The sequence below is a fragment of the Macrotis lagotis genome, chromosome 1, assembly GCF_037893015.1.
Source record: "Macrotis lagotis isolate mMagLag1 chromosome 1, bilby.v1.9.chrom.fasta, whole genome shotgun sequence".
Classification (NCBI taxonomy): Eukaryota; Metazoa; Chordata; class Mammalia; order Peramelemorphia; family Peramelidae; genus Macrotis; species Macrotis lagotis.
The window spans coordinates 749,948,963-749,967,515 of record NC_133658.1 but is presented as its reverse complement, the minus strand read 5'-3'; the positions used below and the strand labels follow the sequence as shown (position 1 = coordinate 749,967,515).

The window sequence follows — 18,553 nt, the reverse complement described above, 5'->3', positions numbered from 1 at the left end:
ACAAGCAAAACCTGAAATAAGAAATTTGAATTTGGCACAAGCCAAACAAGAAGTTAAAATTTTATTTTAAAAATCAGAGTGTTGAAGGAAAGATTGGGAAAAATGAATGAGAGCAAGGCAAGAAAATTATGAAAAGACGAGGTCAAATTTTCTATCGTAGGTCTGCCCAAAGTTTTTCTTTCTTTGGGAGGGGAGAAGTGAGGGGAGAGAAGAGATTGGTAAGAGATTTTCCTTCAGATATCTTTTTTTTTCCTGGAAAACTTTTTTATTGTGGGTGAAGAAGCAGGGCAGCTGGACAGTTTAGATGATTCCAATCTTATTGGCAACATCTAAAGCATCATAGTCTGGGGCAAGCCGGATGTAGGCCTTCTTTCCATCAGGCCGTATCAGTGTGTTGACCTTGGCCACATCAATGTCATACAGCTTCTTTACAGCCTGCTTGATTTGGTGTTTGTTGGCCTTGACGTCCACGATGAAGACCAGGGTGTTGTTATCCTCAATCTTTTTCATAGCAGACTCCATCGTCAGAGGGAACTTAATGATGGCATAGTGATCAAGCTTGTTTCTCCGAGGGGCACTTTTCCACGGGTATTTTGGCTGTCTGCGAAGCCTCAGCGTCTTGGATCTCTGGAAGGTGGGCGAGGTTCGGATCTTCTTCTTGTGGCTGTGGACGCCCTTTAACACTGCCTTCTTGGCCTTCAAGGCCTTGGCCTTGGCTTCTGTCTTGGTGGGGGGGCGACAGCTTCCTTCTTGGCCTTCGGTGCCATCTTGGGGGAAAGGGTCTTCTCCGTGCTGCTTCTCACAGGCTTATCTCCTTCAGATATCTTAACGGATATCTTTCAAGCTGGTCATTGGTAATCCTTTAAGGCAAGCTAGGTGCTATGGTCTCATAGGGCTATATGGGGTGTCCAGAGAGGACTAGCACCTCTGGTGGGAGGCCCTGCCAAGTCCTTTGCAGGGCTATTTCAACCTTTGGTGTCCACCTGATTCACCAACTGTCATCTGTGGCTCCAAAAAAGCTATAGCATATACGGTGACCACATCCTGGCAAAAATGATTCAGCAGATAGGCTAAACCAGCTTTGAGGGCAACTGACAGACCTCCTACAGGAAGGTTGGTTAGGGGGATGTCCACCCCAAGCATGTAAAGACTTCCTCAGGCAGAATGGGCAGATGAGAACAATTTGTTCTATTGGCCATGAAAGCAACTGAAGCAGGGGCTGTAGAGTGCTTAGACTTGGTGAGAGAGTGAAGACACTACACTCATCTACTACTTGTTGCCAGTCATCCTGACTTTTTGTCTTGTCGCTGGACTGCAATGACTCTGGAAGAGAGTGGGACTAATGATTTTGTGCAACTCTGTCTCACTTGAATCCAGTTTATATGCAAGAACTATGTCCTTGGTCCTCTATAAGAGGAAGGATGAAGACTAGATCTCATAGATCCATTAGAGTTATATGATTATACATCTTTGAGGAAATTCAAGATTATAAATTTAGAACATGAAAAGACCTTAAAAAATCATTTGGTCCAGTCTTCTAATTTTATTCCCATTAAAATGTAAGCACTTTGAAGGCAGGCTTTTTTTTTTTTCCTTTTCATCTTCAGGATTTGTCAGGGTTTTGACAAAGTCACAAAAGTCACATCACTGATCGATAATACCATTTTAAAGCCAGCAATACCTACAGAGTGGCAAGTTCGGGTGGTATTATCACTCTGTCTGAATGTCCTAGACACTCTCAGTAGCCTTGAATGTTTGATGTGGTAAGTGATGAGGGCAAGCTCACCATGGTCCCAGCAAGACAGTTCTAGCTTTGGAGCTTACAGTAGAATGGAATTACAAAGGATCTTCACACTTGGCACCTAGCCTTCTATTCAAGAACAACCTGGCACTCCTTCTATTCAAGAGGCCAGAGGTCAAAGTTTTGGGAGTACTAAGGGAATAGGTGGGAGGGGAGCAGAAGTTGATGAAACATCATTGCTGAAGGTCAGAGTCACAAATCTTGGGTTCAAATTATCCTGCCACTGGGTGACTTTGAACAAATCAGCCTTTACCCACCTACTCTTTAAAAGTGATTAAATTTATTTCCTGTGGATCAGAAATCATTAAAAGTTTAGCATATTCAAGAAGAATAGGTATAAAGAAAGGAGTGGCAGTGTGATCCATGGGGAAAAAACACTGATGAGTCAGATCTAGACTCCAATCCTGACCCTGTTGCTTACCTTGGTGACTTTGGTTCAGTCACTTTAACCCTCCATTGTCTCATTTTCCTCCTATTGGACTTGGTGGTCTCTGAGAGTTCTTCTAGCTTCTAGATCTTTGCTCCTATGATTTTTTGACCCCACAAAAAGATTTCATTATAAGTGTTTTATTTTTAGGTTTTTTTGCAAGGCAATGGGGTTAAGTGGCTTGCCCAAGGCCACATGGCTAGGTAATTATTAAGTGTCTGAGACCGGATTTGAACCCAGGTACTCCTGACTCCAGGGCCAATGCTTTATCCACTGTGCCGCCTACCCACCCCCAAAAGATTTCATTATAAAATGTCATCTCAATATGCCTTTTTCTTCTGGAGAGGCATAGCACAAAGAAATGCTGTCTTTAGAACCTGAAAAATTAGAATTCAAGTCCTACTTCTGACTGTCACTAGCTATATATTTGACCACGTTCAACCTTGGTTTCTTCATCGTAAATTAGAGATTGTAGTATTTTGGAGTTGTTTTGTAGTGCTCAAATAAATAATATATGATGGAAAATATTTTACAAACCTTAAGTTCAAATGTCAGATATTATTACCCCAACTACTATTAAATTAGTATTAAGTAGTATTGCCCTGACTAGCATTAAATAGAGTATAAAAGAGGTGACTTAATATGTGTTGGAAAGAGACCCGGGTTATGGAAGTAGAGGTTGGGCTTTGGTCCCCTCTGTGACTTTTTACTTGAGTCACCTTATTTTAACTTATTCTCCTCATCTGTAAAAATTATGGCATTGGATACCAGTAGGTTAGGACCCTTCCAGCTCTAAATCCTGTAATTTAATGTATATTTCAGGTTGTCACCTCAATTGGAGACTTAAATGCAATCATAGTAGCTGTTTTGGTGAATGTTATTTTACATTTAGAGCCAAAATCTCCTTGATATACCACCACTGACACAGGGAATAAGTGACTGGAACAAACTAGAATGCCATTTTAAAATTTACTAAGTAAAATCCTCAAAGTGGATAAATGAGAATGATTTAATAAACAATTCACTTCTGAACTCTTTTTTAAAAAAAAAGTTCTATATTGATAAACTTCTCATTTCTAAGATATATAAGGAAGTGATTCAAGAACCATTCCCTAACTGGTAAATTGATGAATGATATATATGACTAATTCTCAAAGGAAGAAATAAAAGCTTGCCCCTAGCACTGCATCAATCATGATGTCAAGGAGGGTAATGAATTGAATTTAAGTGAAGGGGTACTGTGCTAAGTCACCAGTGTCACCTTTCTCTTCTAGAGTCTTTTGGATTTGGTGACCAGATATGAATCAGAATGACTGGAAATGGCCCTGGATGTGAGGCAATCAGGATTGTCCAAGGTCACACAGCTAGTGTCAAATGAATCTGGATTCACTCTGGTCGCCCTACCTCCAGGACCAGTCAGTGCTCAATCCACTGGATCACCTAACTGCCCATTAATAGTCATAAGGAAAAATGCTGTAGGTCACTAATAAATAGAAAAATGCCAATTCTGAGAGTCTATCTCACATCCACCAGATTGTTGAAGCTGAACAAAAATGGCAAATGTTGGAGGGCCTATGGGAAAACAAGAACAATAATGAACTATTTGGTGGAGTTATAAATTGTGGTTTGGCCATTCTGGAAAGCAATTTGGAATTATACCTCCCAAAGTTATTAAACTTTGCCACTCTTTGATCCAGCAATACCTCTACAAGATATATACTTCAAAGTGAATACTGAAAGATCTCTGCATTAGAATGTATTAATTATATAAAATAATGCAAAGTGACTTCACAGGATAAAACTGAACCAAGCAACTGATTGGCAGGTGTCCTAGCTTAATACACTGAGGCTATATATACATAGCCTACTGAGCTTCGGAAGAAGTAAATTCTGAGTTTCAACTCTATCTCCTGCACTTTTTTTAATTAGCTTTTTTTGAAAGGCAGTGGGGCTAAGTGGCTTGTCCAAGGTCACACAGCTGGGTAAACTTAGTCTGAGGTCAAACTTGGACTCAGGTTCTCCTGACTCCAGGGTCGGCGCACTATCCACTGCGCCACCTTCTCCTGCACTTGTTGGCCCTGTTGTCGTGGGCTAAGTCACTTGGCTACTCTGGGGGACAATTTCTCATCTATAAAATAGGAACATTAATACTTGTCTAACATTATTCCTTCATCCAGTCTGTTGTCAAGGCTTATCCGTGACCTTGTTTCCAGTCTCTCCGTTTTGGACTCGGCTTTCCTAAAGCTCAGGTCGGTCCTGCAATGAAGGTGTCTCTTCACCTTGGCCTCTCGGCTTCCTTCAAGCTCCAGCTCAAACCCCGTCATCTCAGGAGGCTTTTCTGGGCCCTTCTCAGGCTGGCGCTGTGATGCCATTACTCCCCCCTTCCTGAGGCCGGGCACTGGGTTTTTCTTCTCCTTTCTCCTTCCTTCCTTTTTGCCTTTGTCTCCGGATCACTCGGCAGAGCGCGCAGAGCCGGACTCGCGGAGCGGCTGCTCGGAGACTGGAGTGAGGCCGTGGGGCGCAGGGTCCTTGGAGGAGCCTCAGGCACACGCAGGTGGTCGGGCGCCTGGGTCACTGCGGCGGGCTCGTGAGGGGGCAGGGCTTCAGCCGGGGGCGCGGCTCCTGGGCCGGGCTTCAGCCGGGGGCGCGGCTCCCGGGGCCGGCTGGGCAAAGCTGGATAGAGCGCCCTGGGGGCGCGGCCGTGGGCGGGGCGAAGCGCGATAGAGCGCCGTCCTGGGGGCGTGGCCCAGATGGGCAACGCTGGACAGAGCGCCCTGGGGGCGCGGCCGTGGGCGGGGCGAAGCGCGATAGAGCGCCGTCCTGGGGGCGTGGCCCAGATGGGCAACGCTGGACAGAGCGCCCTGGGGGGCGCGGCCGTGGGCGGGGCGAAGCGCGATAGAGCACCTCCCGGGGGCGTGGCCCGGCTGGGCAACGCTGGATGGAGCGCCGTCCTGGGGGCGCGGCCGTGGGCGGGGCGAAGCGCGATCGAGCGCCGCCCGGGGGCGTGTCCCGGCCCCGCCCGGCGAGAGGAGGCCACACCCTGAAACTACCTGAGAGAGTCGGGAGAGAGTGAGCGCTCGCGCGGGCAGGCGAGGCTGGGCGCGCGGCTGGGCGCGCGGCTGGGAGCGGACGCGTCGCTGCGCAGGCCCGGCCCGGCGGGGCAGCACCCCCGGGGCGGCCCGCTCCCCGGCTCTCCCGGCCCCGGCCGGGCTCGCGCGCTTTCCGCCCAGCCGCCGCCCCGGCTGCGATGGGAGCCGGCGCGCGCCGCTGAGACCCCGGGCCCGCGGCAGCGCGGGGGCCGCCTCGCCCCCGGCCCTCCGGGACCATGAGGAGCAACAGAGGCGGCAAGAAGGACGTCGGCGCGGGGCTGAAGTACAGCCACCAGGCCCAGGTGAGAGCGCGGCCCGAGCCGCCCGGCCGGCGAGCCCCCGGCGCGCTCCTCCTTTGTTCGCCGGACAGGTGGAATTTCCTGTTTGGCAGGTGCCCGGCCTCTACCTGGCCAGGGAGGGAGGAGGGAGGGAGGGAGGACCGCGGCGGCGGCGGCCCCGGGGCTGCGCCTGACCTCGGGGAGCGGGCGGCCCAGACGGGGCTGGCCCCTGGGGCAGGAGGGGAGGGGAGGCAGGAGCGGGACAGGGCCAGGCTCCCCTCGGCCTGTGCAGGCCCCCCTTGAGTGTGCACCGTGACAGAATCCTCCCCCCCCGGAGCTTGGGGCGGGGGCTGTGCCTCGCCGCCGCGGGGGCCTGGGCATGGCCGCTGTGGGAGCAGGGGACCCTAGACGAGGGGATGGCAGTGCCGCCCAGTTCTCTCTTCCAGGAGGTTTTCGGGCAGCTTCGTCAGAGTTGGCCCCTTTGCCAACCCTGGAAGAGCTCGCAAACCTGCGGCCGCGGGGAACTTCCTGTGTGAAAAGTTGATGCCGAACTTTGTACTGAAAGTCTTAGTCACTCTGAGGCACACATCGACCTTCCCGAATTCCCAGGGGTGCTGGGGAGCCGAAGAAGGACTATTGGGGTGGCTGACAGGGCGCCGGCCCTGGAGTCAGGAGCACCCGAGTTCACACCCGGCTTCAGACACCCAATAATGACCTACCCGTGTGGCCTTGGGCAAGTCACTTAACCCCAGTGCCTTGCAAAAACCGAAAAAAAAAAGAAAAGAAATAACTATTCCGAAGGCTGAGAACCTATTACCTCATGAAGGCAAAATAAGATTTAAGGGAGAAAGCTCAAGCAGGTTGAACTTGAAAAGATGAATACCTCCCTCTCCAAAGCTCTCTAAATGGAATCATAGAATGTCAGAGTTGGAAGTATTTCAGCAACCATCTTATCCAACCTGTACATGAAGCCTATCTAGCATATTCAGCTCTGCTGGAAGGCCACAAATGAGGGAGAATTCTGCTCTTAAAAGACAGATCATTCCATTTGGAGGCAGACCTAATGGTTAAGGAAATTTTCCTGACACCAAACTTAGATTTATCTCTTTATAGCCTCCACGCATTGTTCCTGGTTCTGCCCTCTGGGGTTAACAGTTCAACATAGGTACCTACATGTATCTCTTTCCCCTCCCCCCTTTCCAAGCTAAACATGTCCAGGTCTTTCAGCTAAACCTCATGTAAAACTTTTTCTTTCTGATAGGAAACAGCAGTTTCTTTTCTTTTCTTTTTTGCAAGACAATGGGGTTAAATGACTTGCCCAAGGTCACACATCTGCGTAATTATTAAGTGTCTGAGATCAAATTTGAACTCAGGTCCTCCTGACTCCAGGGCTGGTGCTCTATCCACTGTGCCACCTAACCCTTGGGTAGCAGTTTCTATTCTGCTTTCCCCTTTAAGTCCCCCAGGATAGATTTCCTGGTGGGAAAAAATTCTCTAGAAATATAAGGAGGCACTTATTCTGCAATTTATAGTCTTTGTTGCTTGAGACACCAATCAGGAAAGCAAATTTTCTACAATCACACAATCAATATGTGACTGAACTTGAATTCAGGTCTTTCTGATCTTTATCTGTTATTTCACAATACTTATAGAAAGAAAAAAAATGAAGGACTGTTCATTCTCAAAGTAGACAGAGCATTCTCACTCCCAGTCCCATATGATATCCAGGTAATAATCAAAGTTAACATTTCTCTGTCTCTCTGGGACTCTGGGTGAGAACCTTGAGATACATGTTCAGACCTTAGAGTTAGGCTAGGAGCCTTTGCTACAGTATAAGGGATGGGAGAGTTAACAATGCCACACTCATCTCTTCCTTTGCTCTCTTGTGTGTGTGCGCGCGTCTCCTCTTCTGTGGTGGCGAACATGATGTTCTGGGCTCTAGCTCCTGTGGCAGGTTTCTGAAACATTTCTGATCTTGTTATTTTTTACTCTGCCTCCCAAATAGCATCCTGAGATATTGAGCTTATGGAAGGCTAGGTTCTAAGGCTACCTTAGCTACACAAATCTTGAGGGAAGCTGAAATCTGAGTGTGCAGTTTTCTTTCACAATAATTAAGAAAGGAAGTGTGATCAGAACAAGTCCCCAGATAGACTTTAGCCTCTCTCTGTTCTGATTCCACCCTTGCAGTACAACACATATACTCACTTATCTTTTTTGTTTTCCTTAAAGTAATTGTGATGTTTATGATTTCCTGATAATTGCCTAGTTGGGCTTTAGCCTTCTGCCTTCTCAGCAAAGGGCTGGTTATTTGTTATTTTTAGGTTGTTTTTCTCCTGTACCTACAAGTCATCTGTTCTTCTCATCTTTTCTCTTTGGGGACTGCTTCCTGCTGACAATGGGAAACTTTGGATTCACTTATTCTTTATAACCTCTTAGTTCAATTCAGTATATTTACTTATACATTTGCTTTTTTTTCTCGAATACTGTGCTAGGTGCTGGATGAGATACAAAGTCCTATATAATCAAGTGAAGCATTCAACAAATAAAATATAACAAAATAAAACTAACCACATGAGACATACAGCTTGTAGTGAGAGGGAAGATCCCAGATGAATTTATCGAGGTGATACTTGAAATGGGACTAGAAGAAGTAGGAATTCTTTAGGGGGAGTTTATAATTGAAGGCTTAAAAAAATGCACTTAAAGGACATCTTTTGTTTTTATATTATCAACCCTTGATAGTATATCCTTAAAGTACATACTCTACACTGTGTTATTATGGGAACTACCTAAGATGATGAATATAAAGCATTTCCAGAGAACTATGATACAAATAATCAATGAAATAAAAAATTATGCAACAAAACTAATATATCCAAAAATAATCTGTCATATGCACTGTTCCATATCTATTGTCCCCTGCTCCCACCCTAATCAGTCATGCTGAAAAAGAATGGGAGGGACCTTTTCAAAAATTTTCTTTGGGACTAAATTTGGTCATAATTTAATAGCTTTTAGTTTCAATTGTTTTGTTCTATTTACATGGTTGTAGTCATTGTGTGTGTTCTTTTCCTGGTTTGCAGCATTTCATATAAACCTTCCATTCATCAGAGTCAACATGGGTTTTTTTTTTGTTTGTTTTACAGTATACTGATAATGTTTATTACATTCATGTGCAAGAACTGCTTTAGCCATTGAGAAGTAGGATTTCATTGAGTGGAGAGGTATATTGGGGAAGAAAATGATATTTCTAGTGTAAGGAAAAGTAAGGGCAAAGGCTCATTTGGTTAGAAAATAACATGCATGTAGGAAAGTGTGAAATATGACTGGAAAAGTTTGTTGGCATCAGATTGTAAAGGGTCTTGAATGACAAGCTTAATTAAGAGTTTAACCTTTGTTGGGCTAAACTTTGTGAGGCAACAAGAAGATACTGAAAATCTTTGAGAAAGGGAATGACTTGAGAAGCAGTACTCTAGTAATTCATTTAATCCCTATTTCCTCATCTGCAAAATTGGAATAATGATAGCACATTATTCCCCAGTATTTGTGAGGATAAAATAAGATGATACCTTTAAATGCTAACTATTATTAAGTCATTTGCCCTCCAAGACTTAGTTTCATCATTTGTAAAATGGAGATAGTGATACATCTATTTTCTGGTTGTTGCAAGGATCAAGTGATTGTAAGACATTTTGGATACCTTGAAATGATATATACATATTATTGATTATTATTTTTATCTCTTTCATCATCATACCAAAGACTAATATGCATTTATTTGAAGGATGGATAGGATTGGAATGGAAACTAGTTTGGAGGATATTGTAATAGTTCAAGTGGGAGGTAATGAAGGCCTGAACTAGGGTGGTGGCAATGAGAACAGAAAGGAAGCAGCAATATGGTGGGATAATACAAATAGTGTATTTGGAGCTGGAAGACTTGACTTGAAATCCAGATGCTGCTAATTACGGATACTTGTGTATTCTTGAGTTTCTGCTTCTTCCCTGTGAAAATGAGGCCATTGGACTGGATGATTTGTCTGTCTGTCTATATATACACATGACACAAACATGTGATTAAATATACATATATACATATACTTACATATATATTGTATATAACCCTAGAGGCTATGATCTATAGAGACAGATCCAAGAGATATTAGGAGTACAGGATGAATATAACTTGTCAACTAATAATTATAGTAATTTCTATAGTCCTTCAAGTTGTACAAAAATGCTTTTTTGCTTATTATTTGTTTCTAACACCCCTGGAGAAAGACTGAGGAAACTGAGATTGCAAAATCAAGTGACTCACCTATGGTCACACAGCTAGAAAAATGTTAGCTGAGAAATTCTGAAAAATGAGAAAGTTGGGTATCAGTTTCAAATCTGTTTCATTGATCCTCCTCCTCCTCCTCCTCCTCCTTATCATCATCATCAAAGACTAATCTGTCATTTTTATGGTGGGTGGAATCATGCTTTTCTCTATCAGAGACTAACCCTCTAGTTTCCTTTTTCCTCACAATATATTAGAATATAAATTTTCATTTGCCATCCAAGGTCATTGTTAAACTGCCTTCACTAGCAAACCTCTTTAACTATCCCTAGCTTTTCTTATCAATTGATGCACCTTGTTTTATTTCCATTCCACTGAAGCAAGTCCATCCATTCAGTTATTCAACCAACTCTGTAAACTGAACATCTATTATGTACATTGATATGAGAAATACAAAGAAGGAGTCTTCATTGTTCATAATAGATTTGCAGTTTTATGGGTGTTCTTATTTTTTCCCTATTCTACTATGTTGTGAAAATGCTCATTTTATTTCTTGAATTCAGAATAAAATAAATAAAATTTTTTTTAAAAAGCAGGAGTCCATAATCTCCTAAATCTTATTGTCTAGGAGTATGATATAGATGAAAGGGTTGAAAGGTGACTAGTCATTTTTGTACCTCAGTTTCCTCATCTATAAAGTGGGAACAATAAAATACTAGCTAAAGGGTTGTTTGTGAATTAAATGTTTTGGGGGTGGCTAGGTGGTGCAATGGCTAGAGCACTGGCCCTGGAGTCAGGAGTACCTGAGTTCAAATCTGGCCTCAGACACTTAATAATTACCTAGCTGTGTGGCCTTGGGCAAGCCACTTAACCCCATTTGCTTTGTGAAAACTAAAAAATAAAATGTTTTGAAATCATAAAGCATTTTATACATGTGAACCTTTTTATTAGTGGTAGTAGATATAATTCTAATGCACAAGAAAATCTAAAAGTACAATTTGGTAAGGTATAAAGTCCTGATGAGATTACTTCCATCTGTGATAAATCAGGATATGCTTGAATGAGGGGAGACAGCACTTAAACCGAGTAGACCTTGAAGATAGGAATTAGGTGGAGCTGGAGAGAGAGATGTTTCAGGTGGAAAGAATAATATGAACAAAAGTAAAGAAGTGAAAAAATTTTGGGCATGTATTTGGATGGTCCAGTTTGATTAGAGTATAGAATACGTGAGGGAAAGTTTTGGAAGTTAAGGGTGACAATTATATTTTGGAACCAAATCATAAAGGGTCCTGGGGGTCAAGTAAAGGAGTTTGGACTTTTTCCTCTTCACAAAAGGAAACTATTTAACATTTTTCATTCACCATTATCTTTTCCATTTAAAGTCTAGCTCATAAGGTGCCATCTTTTTGGAGCTGTTCCTGATTTTCTAATAACCTTTCCATTTCCACTTCCTGACTTCCTTGACTTTCTTCAAATCCCAACTGAAATCCTACTTTCTATTGGAAAGCTTCCCTGATCTCCCTTAAAGCCAGTCCCTTCCCCCATCCAGATTTTCACCAGTTTTCCTCTGTAACTTGTTTGTATGAAGTTATTTTCATTAGACTGTGAGCAGGTACCTTCATTTTGCCTTTCTTTTTATCTCCAGTGATTACTGGAGTGCCTGACTCATATTAAACTTAATAAATGTTTATTGACTTGACTGACTGACCATCATCTGGACTCTTATAACATACCTCTTTTAAGACACTTAAGACATTCTAACTCCTCCCCCACCCTCTTTTAACTGGTCCTAGCTTCCTCTTCTAGTTTCCAAGAGGAGATAGGCATAAGCTCAGTTTTATTTCTTTTCCCAACCTTTTTTGCATCTCCCACAGTAATTTGTGTATCATATGGTGCTTGAAAATATTTGTTAAATAGATTTGAATAGCATTGTCCTAGGCAATGGGGGTGGGGGAAGGAATGGTAACTAAAGGATTATTAAAGATTTGGATAATATTTGAGTGAAAAGAAATTTCACCTCAGCCAACCCATTTTACAGATGAGAAAATAAGTCCAGAAAAGTCAAGGAACTTGCCCAACATCACACACATCATTAAATAACAGAACTGGAATTTGAACCCACATCCTCTGATTCCCAGTACGTCTTTCTTTCTATTGACTATACTGATCATTTTGTCTAACTCATACTGAATAAACAAATCCAGAGAATTGTCCCAAATAATTTTCATTCGATCATCCAATCTGGGAATTTAAAGCCTGTAAACACTAACAATTAGAGATCAACATAGTCTATGGCAAAATACTTACATGGTATAATCAGTAGCTATATTTGGTGCTTAACCAGGTTAATTTGAATTCAGAGAGACATCTCCACTTGTCCTGATCCATATCTGGCTACTGGATCCAAATAGCTCCAGAGGAGAAAGTAAGACTGGTGACTTAGCACAGGAACCTTCACTCAAATCCAATTCATGTGCTTGTCATGGCATCACCTCCCTGATGTCATGGTCTACTTTGGGAATGAATGACAAATATTATCATTTGATGCTAGTTAGGTAGGATAAATCTTTTATTTTGTTAGGTATAATAATGGAAACCCCCTTCCTAGATGAAAATTGGCATCTTCAGTTTGGGGTTAAGTGGCTTGCCCAACGCCACAGGTAATTATTAAGTGTCTGAGACCGTATTTGAACCCAGGTACTCCCGACTCCAAGGCCGGTGCTTTATCCACTATGCCACCTAGCTGCCCCATTCAGTTTGTCTTAAAGATTAAATCTCTTGCCTTTTGGGATGTATGATAGATGACACTTGAATCCATATCTTATGCCTCTATAATAATGGAAGAGCATAAAAATTCTTGTCAAAAATGTCTTCAAATCTTACTTTTTTTAGAGAGTCATTTGAAGATACTCTCAATCCTCATCTTTCTTCTTGATTATTAAGCCATTAGTTTCACTTTTCTGTTTCTATGCAATAACAAACAAAAATCCATATATATACAACTAGTGCTTATGCATAATGTGGAATATTTAACCTTATGTACCCACCTGTTCTGATGACAGCCCAGCTGCTCTTATGTCTTGGGTGTGGTTTTTTTTTTTTTTACATTTAGTGCTACCTGTAAACATTTACAGATTGTTACTGGATCAGATTCACTTGCTAGAAACCTATTGGGATTCTACTTTGCCCAGTTAAACAGAAGAATTCTACCCTCTAGGAGCATACGACCTAAAATCACAGAATTTCAGCGACCTCAGCAGCTATCCAAATAAATTTAACATGGAAAAAAAAATCCCTCATTCCATCATGTTGACAGTGATTGTCCAGGTCTTGCCTAAAAATTGACAGTAATGGGAGGGGACCCCATGATACATAGAGACAGCCCATTCTACCTTGGGGAAGCTCTTAGTGTTAGAAGGCTCTTACCTAACATCAAACCTAAATTACCTCTTTGTAACCCATTTGAATGGCTAAACAAATTGTGATACATAAATGTAATAAAATTTTATTTTGTTGTAAGAAACAGTGATTATGATGAGCAATTTGGGAATACTTGCATGAACTTGATGTACAATGAAGTAAGCAGAGCCAAGGAAGCAAGTTATAAAATGACAGCAATGATATAAATGGAAAGAACCACCCATAAAACAATCCAAGATTACAAAGAACAAACATGACCCCAAAGTTGAGATATGAGAAAACACCTTCCCTTACACCTTTGCAGAAATGGAGAAGTCCATGGGTACTAGTTATATTTTTCCTCAATATATTAATCAGTATATTAATCATTATTGATCCTTTCCTCCTTGAAAAAAACTATTTGCTATAAATTATATAGGTTTTGCCAAATGCTTTTCAGAAAGGTTGCACCAATTCACAATTTCAGTCAAAGCAATTTGGAATTATAGTTAAGAAAGTGACTAAAATGGAAGGGAAAATGATATTGATAGAAATCTGGGTGACATAATAAAAAAGAGATTAATAAAGGGTTATTTCTACATCCTATAAATGATTCTTGAATGGGTTGGATGATCGTGGTTCTGAAGTTCTCAGAAGGACCCAAGATGTACCCATTCAAAAAAACCAAAGTGTGTTCTAAACTAAATATGATGCCATCCTTTTGTCATGTGTATGTGAAGGTTTCTATTGAAGGTCCTTGAACCAGACTGCCTCCTTGGCCTCTATATTTGATCTTATTTGAAATATTGGTCCCTTTTAACTTGTCCAATCTCTTAGACTCAATCAGCAATTTACCCTTTCAAGGTAACTTTAGTGTTCTTATTCCCAATCTTTCTCTTCTCCAAACTCTAAATAGCAATTAAGAAATCCACATTCAGAAATCTTAAGACTTGTAATCTTTTAGAAACTAATAGACCAAATAAAAGTAGCAAAAGGCCTGGCTTTGGGGGTCAAGAGAACTGGGTTTGAGACTTGACCTAGCCACTTCCTAGCTATGCGGACTCAGGTGGGTCATTTCAACTTCTATGCCCCACTTTTTTCATTTTTCAAGCAGGAAAATGATACATGCACTGCTTATGCTCAAGAACAGGTAGTGAGGAAAGTTCTTGGTGTGTATGTATTTTTTTAAAATTTTGTTTTAAAATATTTGTTATTTTTATTGATGTATTTTGTTTTTATATTGCCCCAAACATCCAGGGAGCCTTACAATAAAGAATAAAAATGAAAAAGCAATAATCAATTCATCAAATTGAGTATAAGCAATGCTCTACATACATAATTCCCTACCTCTAATGAAAGAAGGAAGTTCTATTTTTTCATTATTCTTTAGGAACAAACTTGGTTGTAATTAAACAATGTTTCTCTTCCTTTCATTTTCTTTCTCTTTTCTTTTCCCTACCCCACTTCCCTCTCTCCCACCCTCCCTGCCAGTTATATTTTTGTAGTCATTGTGTACATTTCTTTCTTGGTTCTGCTTTGACTCTGCATAAATCCAGATTTCACTGTAGTCATCTATCTGTTGTTTCTTATGGTGCAGAAATATTCTACTACATTTCTGTACCTCAGGATGTGTCTTCTTTCTGCAGTCTATGCTCGTATACTTTGTTTCTAGTTCTTTGGTTTAAGAAGTGTTTCTGTGAATATTCTGATGAATATAGGACTCTTCTACCTTTGATTTTCTTCACAAACTTGTCTCACATTAGGATCTCTAGCCAGAGGATGAGGACATTTATTAAAACTTTATTTCCAAGTATAATTCTAAATTGCTTTGGTTGAAATTGTGAATTGGTTCAGTTTTTCTGAAAAGCACTGGGAAAAACCTTTATAAATTAGAGCTGTTATTATTTAGTCCTGACCCCTAATTTTAATATATACTTAGATACATTACCTCATTAAACCTCAGTTTTCTCATCTGTAAAATGAGGATAATAATGCTTGTCCTACCTGTTTTTCACAAAGTTGTTGTGAGCCTCAAATGTGAGGACTTAACTAAAGTACTTTCTAAACCATCAGGTACTTTATAAATTTTATATTATTTTATATGTTTTACATTTATATTAGGTATTATTTATGCCATATTTATGTATTTTCAGAAACTTTAACTCAGGATATCAGATTCCCTTCCTGAGCTGGTGTCTCCCACTGACAGTTGAGGCTGTCAGATCCTGGACTTAGCCTCTCTTCCCAACTTCATACAGATACTAAGACCTGACTGCCCTGAGGCCTGACTCACACTGAGTGTTGCTTGGCAAGTTTATACTTGCCAATGTGTACACTTGTTAAGGAGAACTATAGACTTTGCCTTACTAAAAATAACCTGAATCATGCAGGTCACTTGATGGTTAGAGACAAGCTTTTTTTTTCTACATTGCTTAATTCCTCCCAAACCAGACTTGAACTGAACTTGGCAATGACCAGAGCTAATCTTTCTCCACGAAAAACATTTTTAAGTTGATTTTTTTTACAAGACAATGGAGATAAGTGACTTGCCCAAGGTCACACAGCTGGGTAATTATTAAGTGTCTGAGATCAAATTTGAACTCAGGTCCTCCTGACTCCAGGGCCAGTGCTCTACCCACCGAACCACCTAGTTGTTCCTTTCTCCATGAAAATTTGCTGCAGTCTTAGACTCAGAACTCAGATGTAATAGTTCCAGAAGTAAAACTCCAGAAGTAACTAGGAGTAAACTTGAGCAAACTCTAGGAGTAAAAGGAGCAGCAGCTAACTCTGCAAATGAAATATAAGTCGGATAGCCTTGTAGTACAGAAATAGATGAGGTAGGGGCAGTGAGGTATCTCAGTTGATAGAGCACCAACCCTGGAATCAGAAGGATCTGAGTTCAAAGCCAGCCTCAAACACTTAATAATTGTCTAGTTGTGTGACCTTGGGCAAGTCACTTAACCCCATTGCCTTAAATAAATAAAATTAAAATAAATAAAGAGGTAGATGAGTTCACCTTGTATCTGTAGAGAAACTGAAGACTGGCTATATTGACTACTTTGGAATAAGCTTAGAGGGAGGGTTGTGATGGATTAGACTGGGGGTGGTCAATGCTGGGTTCACATCTTATTAATTATATTTTTAAACATTTGCTCCTTTTTGGAGACCATTAGGAGAGCAGCTCTCCTAGAAATCTTGCCTGAAGACTTCTTGAAGGGAAACTTATTACCTTTCAAAATAAGCCATCCTACTTTTGAGTATCTCTCTTAGGAAATTTTTTCTTACTCAAAACTATATCTACCTCTTTGTACCTTTCTGCTCACTGTTTTTTGTTTTCCTTCCTTAGAACCATGCAGAACAAATTTCATTTCTACATGAACAATTTTTGAAGAACTTAAAGATTATTGTGATACTTCCTTATCTTCATAGAATGTGCTTCAGCTCTCTAGCCTTAACATTGAATGCCCTTCTTAAAAATGGCACCTTAGACAGAGCACAGTACTCCAAATATGATTTAGTAGAGGAAGTCACCCTGACCATAGACATGTCATCTCTTTTTTTTTCTTAGAAACAGTGAGGTTTGGGAGCTGATTGGTTCCCAGGTTATGAAAGACACATGCAAATATTCCTTTTTGTAGCTGGGATCATATGTGATCCATCACATATTGGGTTAGGATTGGGTATTTGCTTTCTCTGGAAGCTTTTTAGACTTTTTTTCTCTCTGGTTTTATAGCAGGAATAGCAATAACAATAACAATTAACCTTTAGATAATACTTTCAGGTTTATGAAGTACTCTACGAATATTATTTCATTTGATCCTCCCAACAACTATGGAAGATAGGCAGTTATTAGTGTCACCATTTAACAGATGAGAAAACTGAGATAGAAAGAGGTTAAGTGACTTCACCAGGGTCTGAGGCTAGATTTGAACTCAAGTCTTCCTGACTCCAGGTCTTACACTCTATTTATTATACTTAGTGGCTAAGAGTAGGTTGAGAGAGGATTATCATATCCATTTAACATATAGAAAAACTGAGGCATTAAGAAGAGAAGGAACTGGCATATTGAACCCATGAGTTTTGGCTCCTAGCCTACTATCCCTTAAACAGCAGCTGTCTCTGACACAGATAATCATGGGACCCTAAATTCTGCTAAACTCAGTCTAAGATATGTTGTTCTATCTATCTTCAGCCTTTGATGCAACTCATCAGTGACAACAACTTCTGTTGTGGGAATTGTATCTGTGACTGTCTGTCTCTCTGGATATTGTGGTTTCTCAGTTCCCTGTTAGATTTGTCTGCCTCTGGTTTGTGGTTCAGCCCAAAAAGTTAGCTCACCTCTGTCCTAGGAAAACATGTTAGTAGACCTGAAGGAGGAAGAATGAGCTGTGTCCTCTTCTTTCATGCCAAGGACCTAGGACCTTTGGCTTTTAGTGACTTTCAAGCTTTCTGAATAAGCTAACTTGAACATCAAAAGATTCAGCAGGGGAAAAAGTTCATAGAGTCATAGATTTAGAATGGGAAGGGATGATAGAAGTCAATCCTACCCTCTTATTTTAGAGTTGAGGAATATGAAACCCATGGAAGTCAAATGAGTTGTCTATGATCATGTAGGTAGCTGATGACAGAGGCTAGATTGAAACCCCTGATTCCCTACTTTCTTCCCCTGTCCCCTATCTCTCACAGATGATTTTAATCACCAACATGCTAATAGGGAGGAATGTATTACCAAGTCTGAGAGTTGGCTTGATGTTTGAGGGCATTCCAGAGAACTGTATTTATTTTATTAGTATATTTCTGTGAAGTATGAGGCTAAGTGAAATAAATGGTACTCTGATGATAATGTGTATTCCTCTTCTTGTCAGCCTTTCCCAGGTAGCATCAATGTGCAGGCAAACTACCCTCCAGGCCAATTGGGAGTTGTCCCAGTAGGCTATAGAATAATTTGCTCATTTTATACTTTCTTGAGAGTGTTGGTTAGGAGTGATCTGGCACTTAATGATTGTTTAGTGTCATGGAATTATGGAAATTGGCTAGGTGGAGGGTTTCTGATCTGTTGCCCAACATTGGGCTCCTTTGCTCTGTTTTGGCCTTAGCTTCTTTATTTTTATTTTTATTTTTTTTAGGTTTTTTGCAAGGCAAATGGAGTTAATTGGCTTGCCCAAGGCCACACAGCCAGGTAATTATTAAGTGTCTGAGGCCGGATTTGAACTCAGGTACTCCTGATCCAGGGCAGGTGCTCTATCCACTGTCTGGCCCTAGCTTCTTAAGGGGCATTTTA

At 41.2% G+C, this 18,553-nt stretch overlaps 1 protein-coding gene and 1 pseudogene across 1 annotated transcript in view; one reads left to right on the top strand and one right to left on the bottom strand.

Annotated features, from left to right (window-relative positions):
• Positions 1 to 242: 242 nt before the first annotated feature.
• LOC141508049 (large ribosomal subunit protein uL23-like) lies at positions 243 to 782 on the bottom strand (annotated as a pseudogene).
• A 4,723-nt stretch (positions 783 to 5,505) lies between these two features.
• Positions 5,506 to 18,553, top strand: part of ST14 (ST14 transmembrane serine protease matriptase) — a 67,276-nt gene continuing 54,228 nt past the window's right edge. Inside the window, exon 1 of the mRNA XM_074216299.1 lies at positions 5,506 to 5,619. Coding sequence (XP_074072400.1) covers positions 5,554 to 5,619 — 66 coding nt within the window. The 5' untranslated portion in view covers positions 5,506 to 5,553. The remainder of the gene's footprint in view (positions 5,620 to 18,553) is intronic.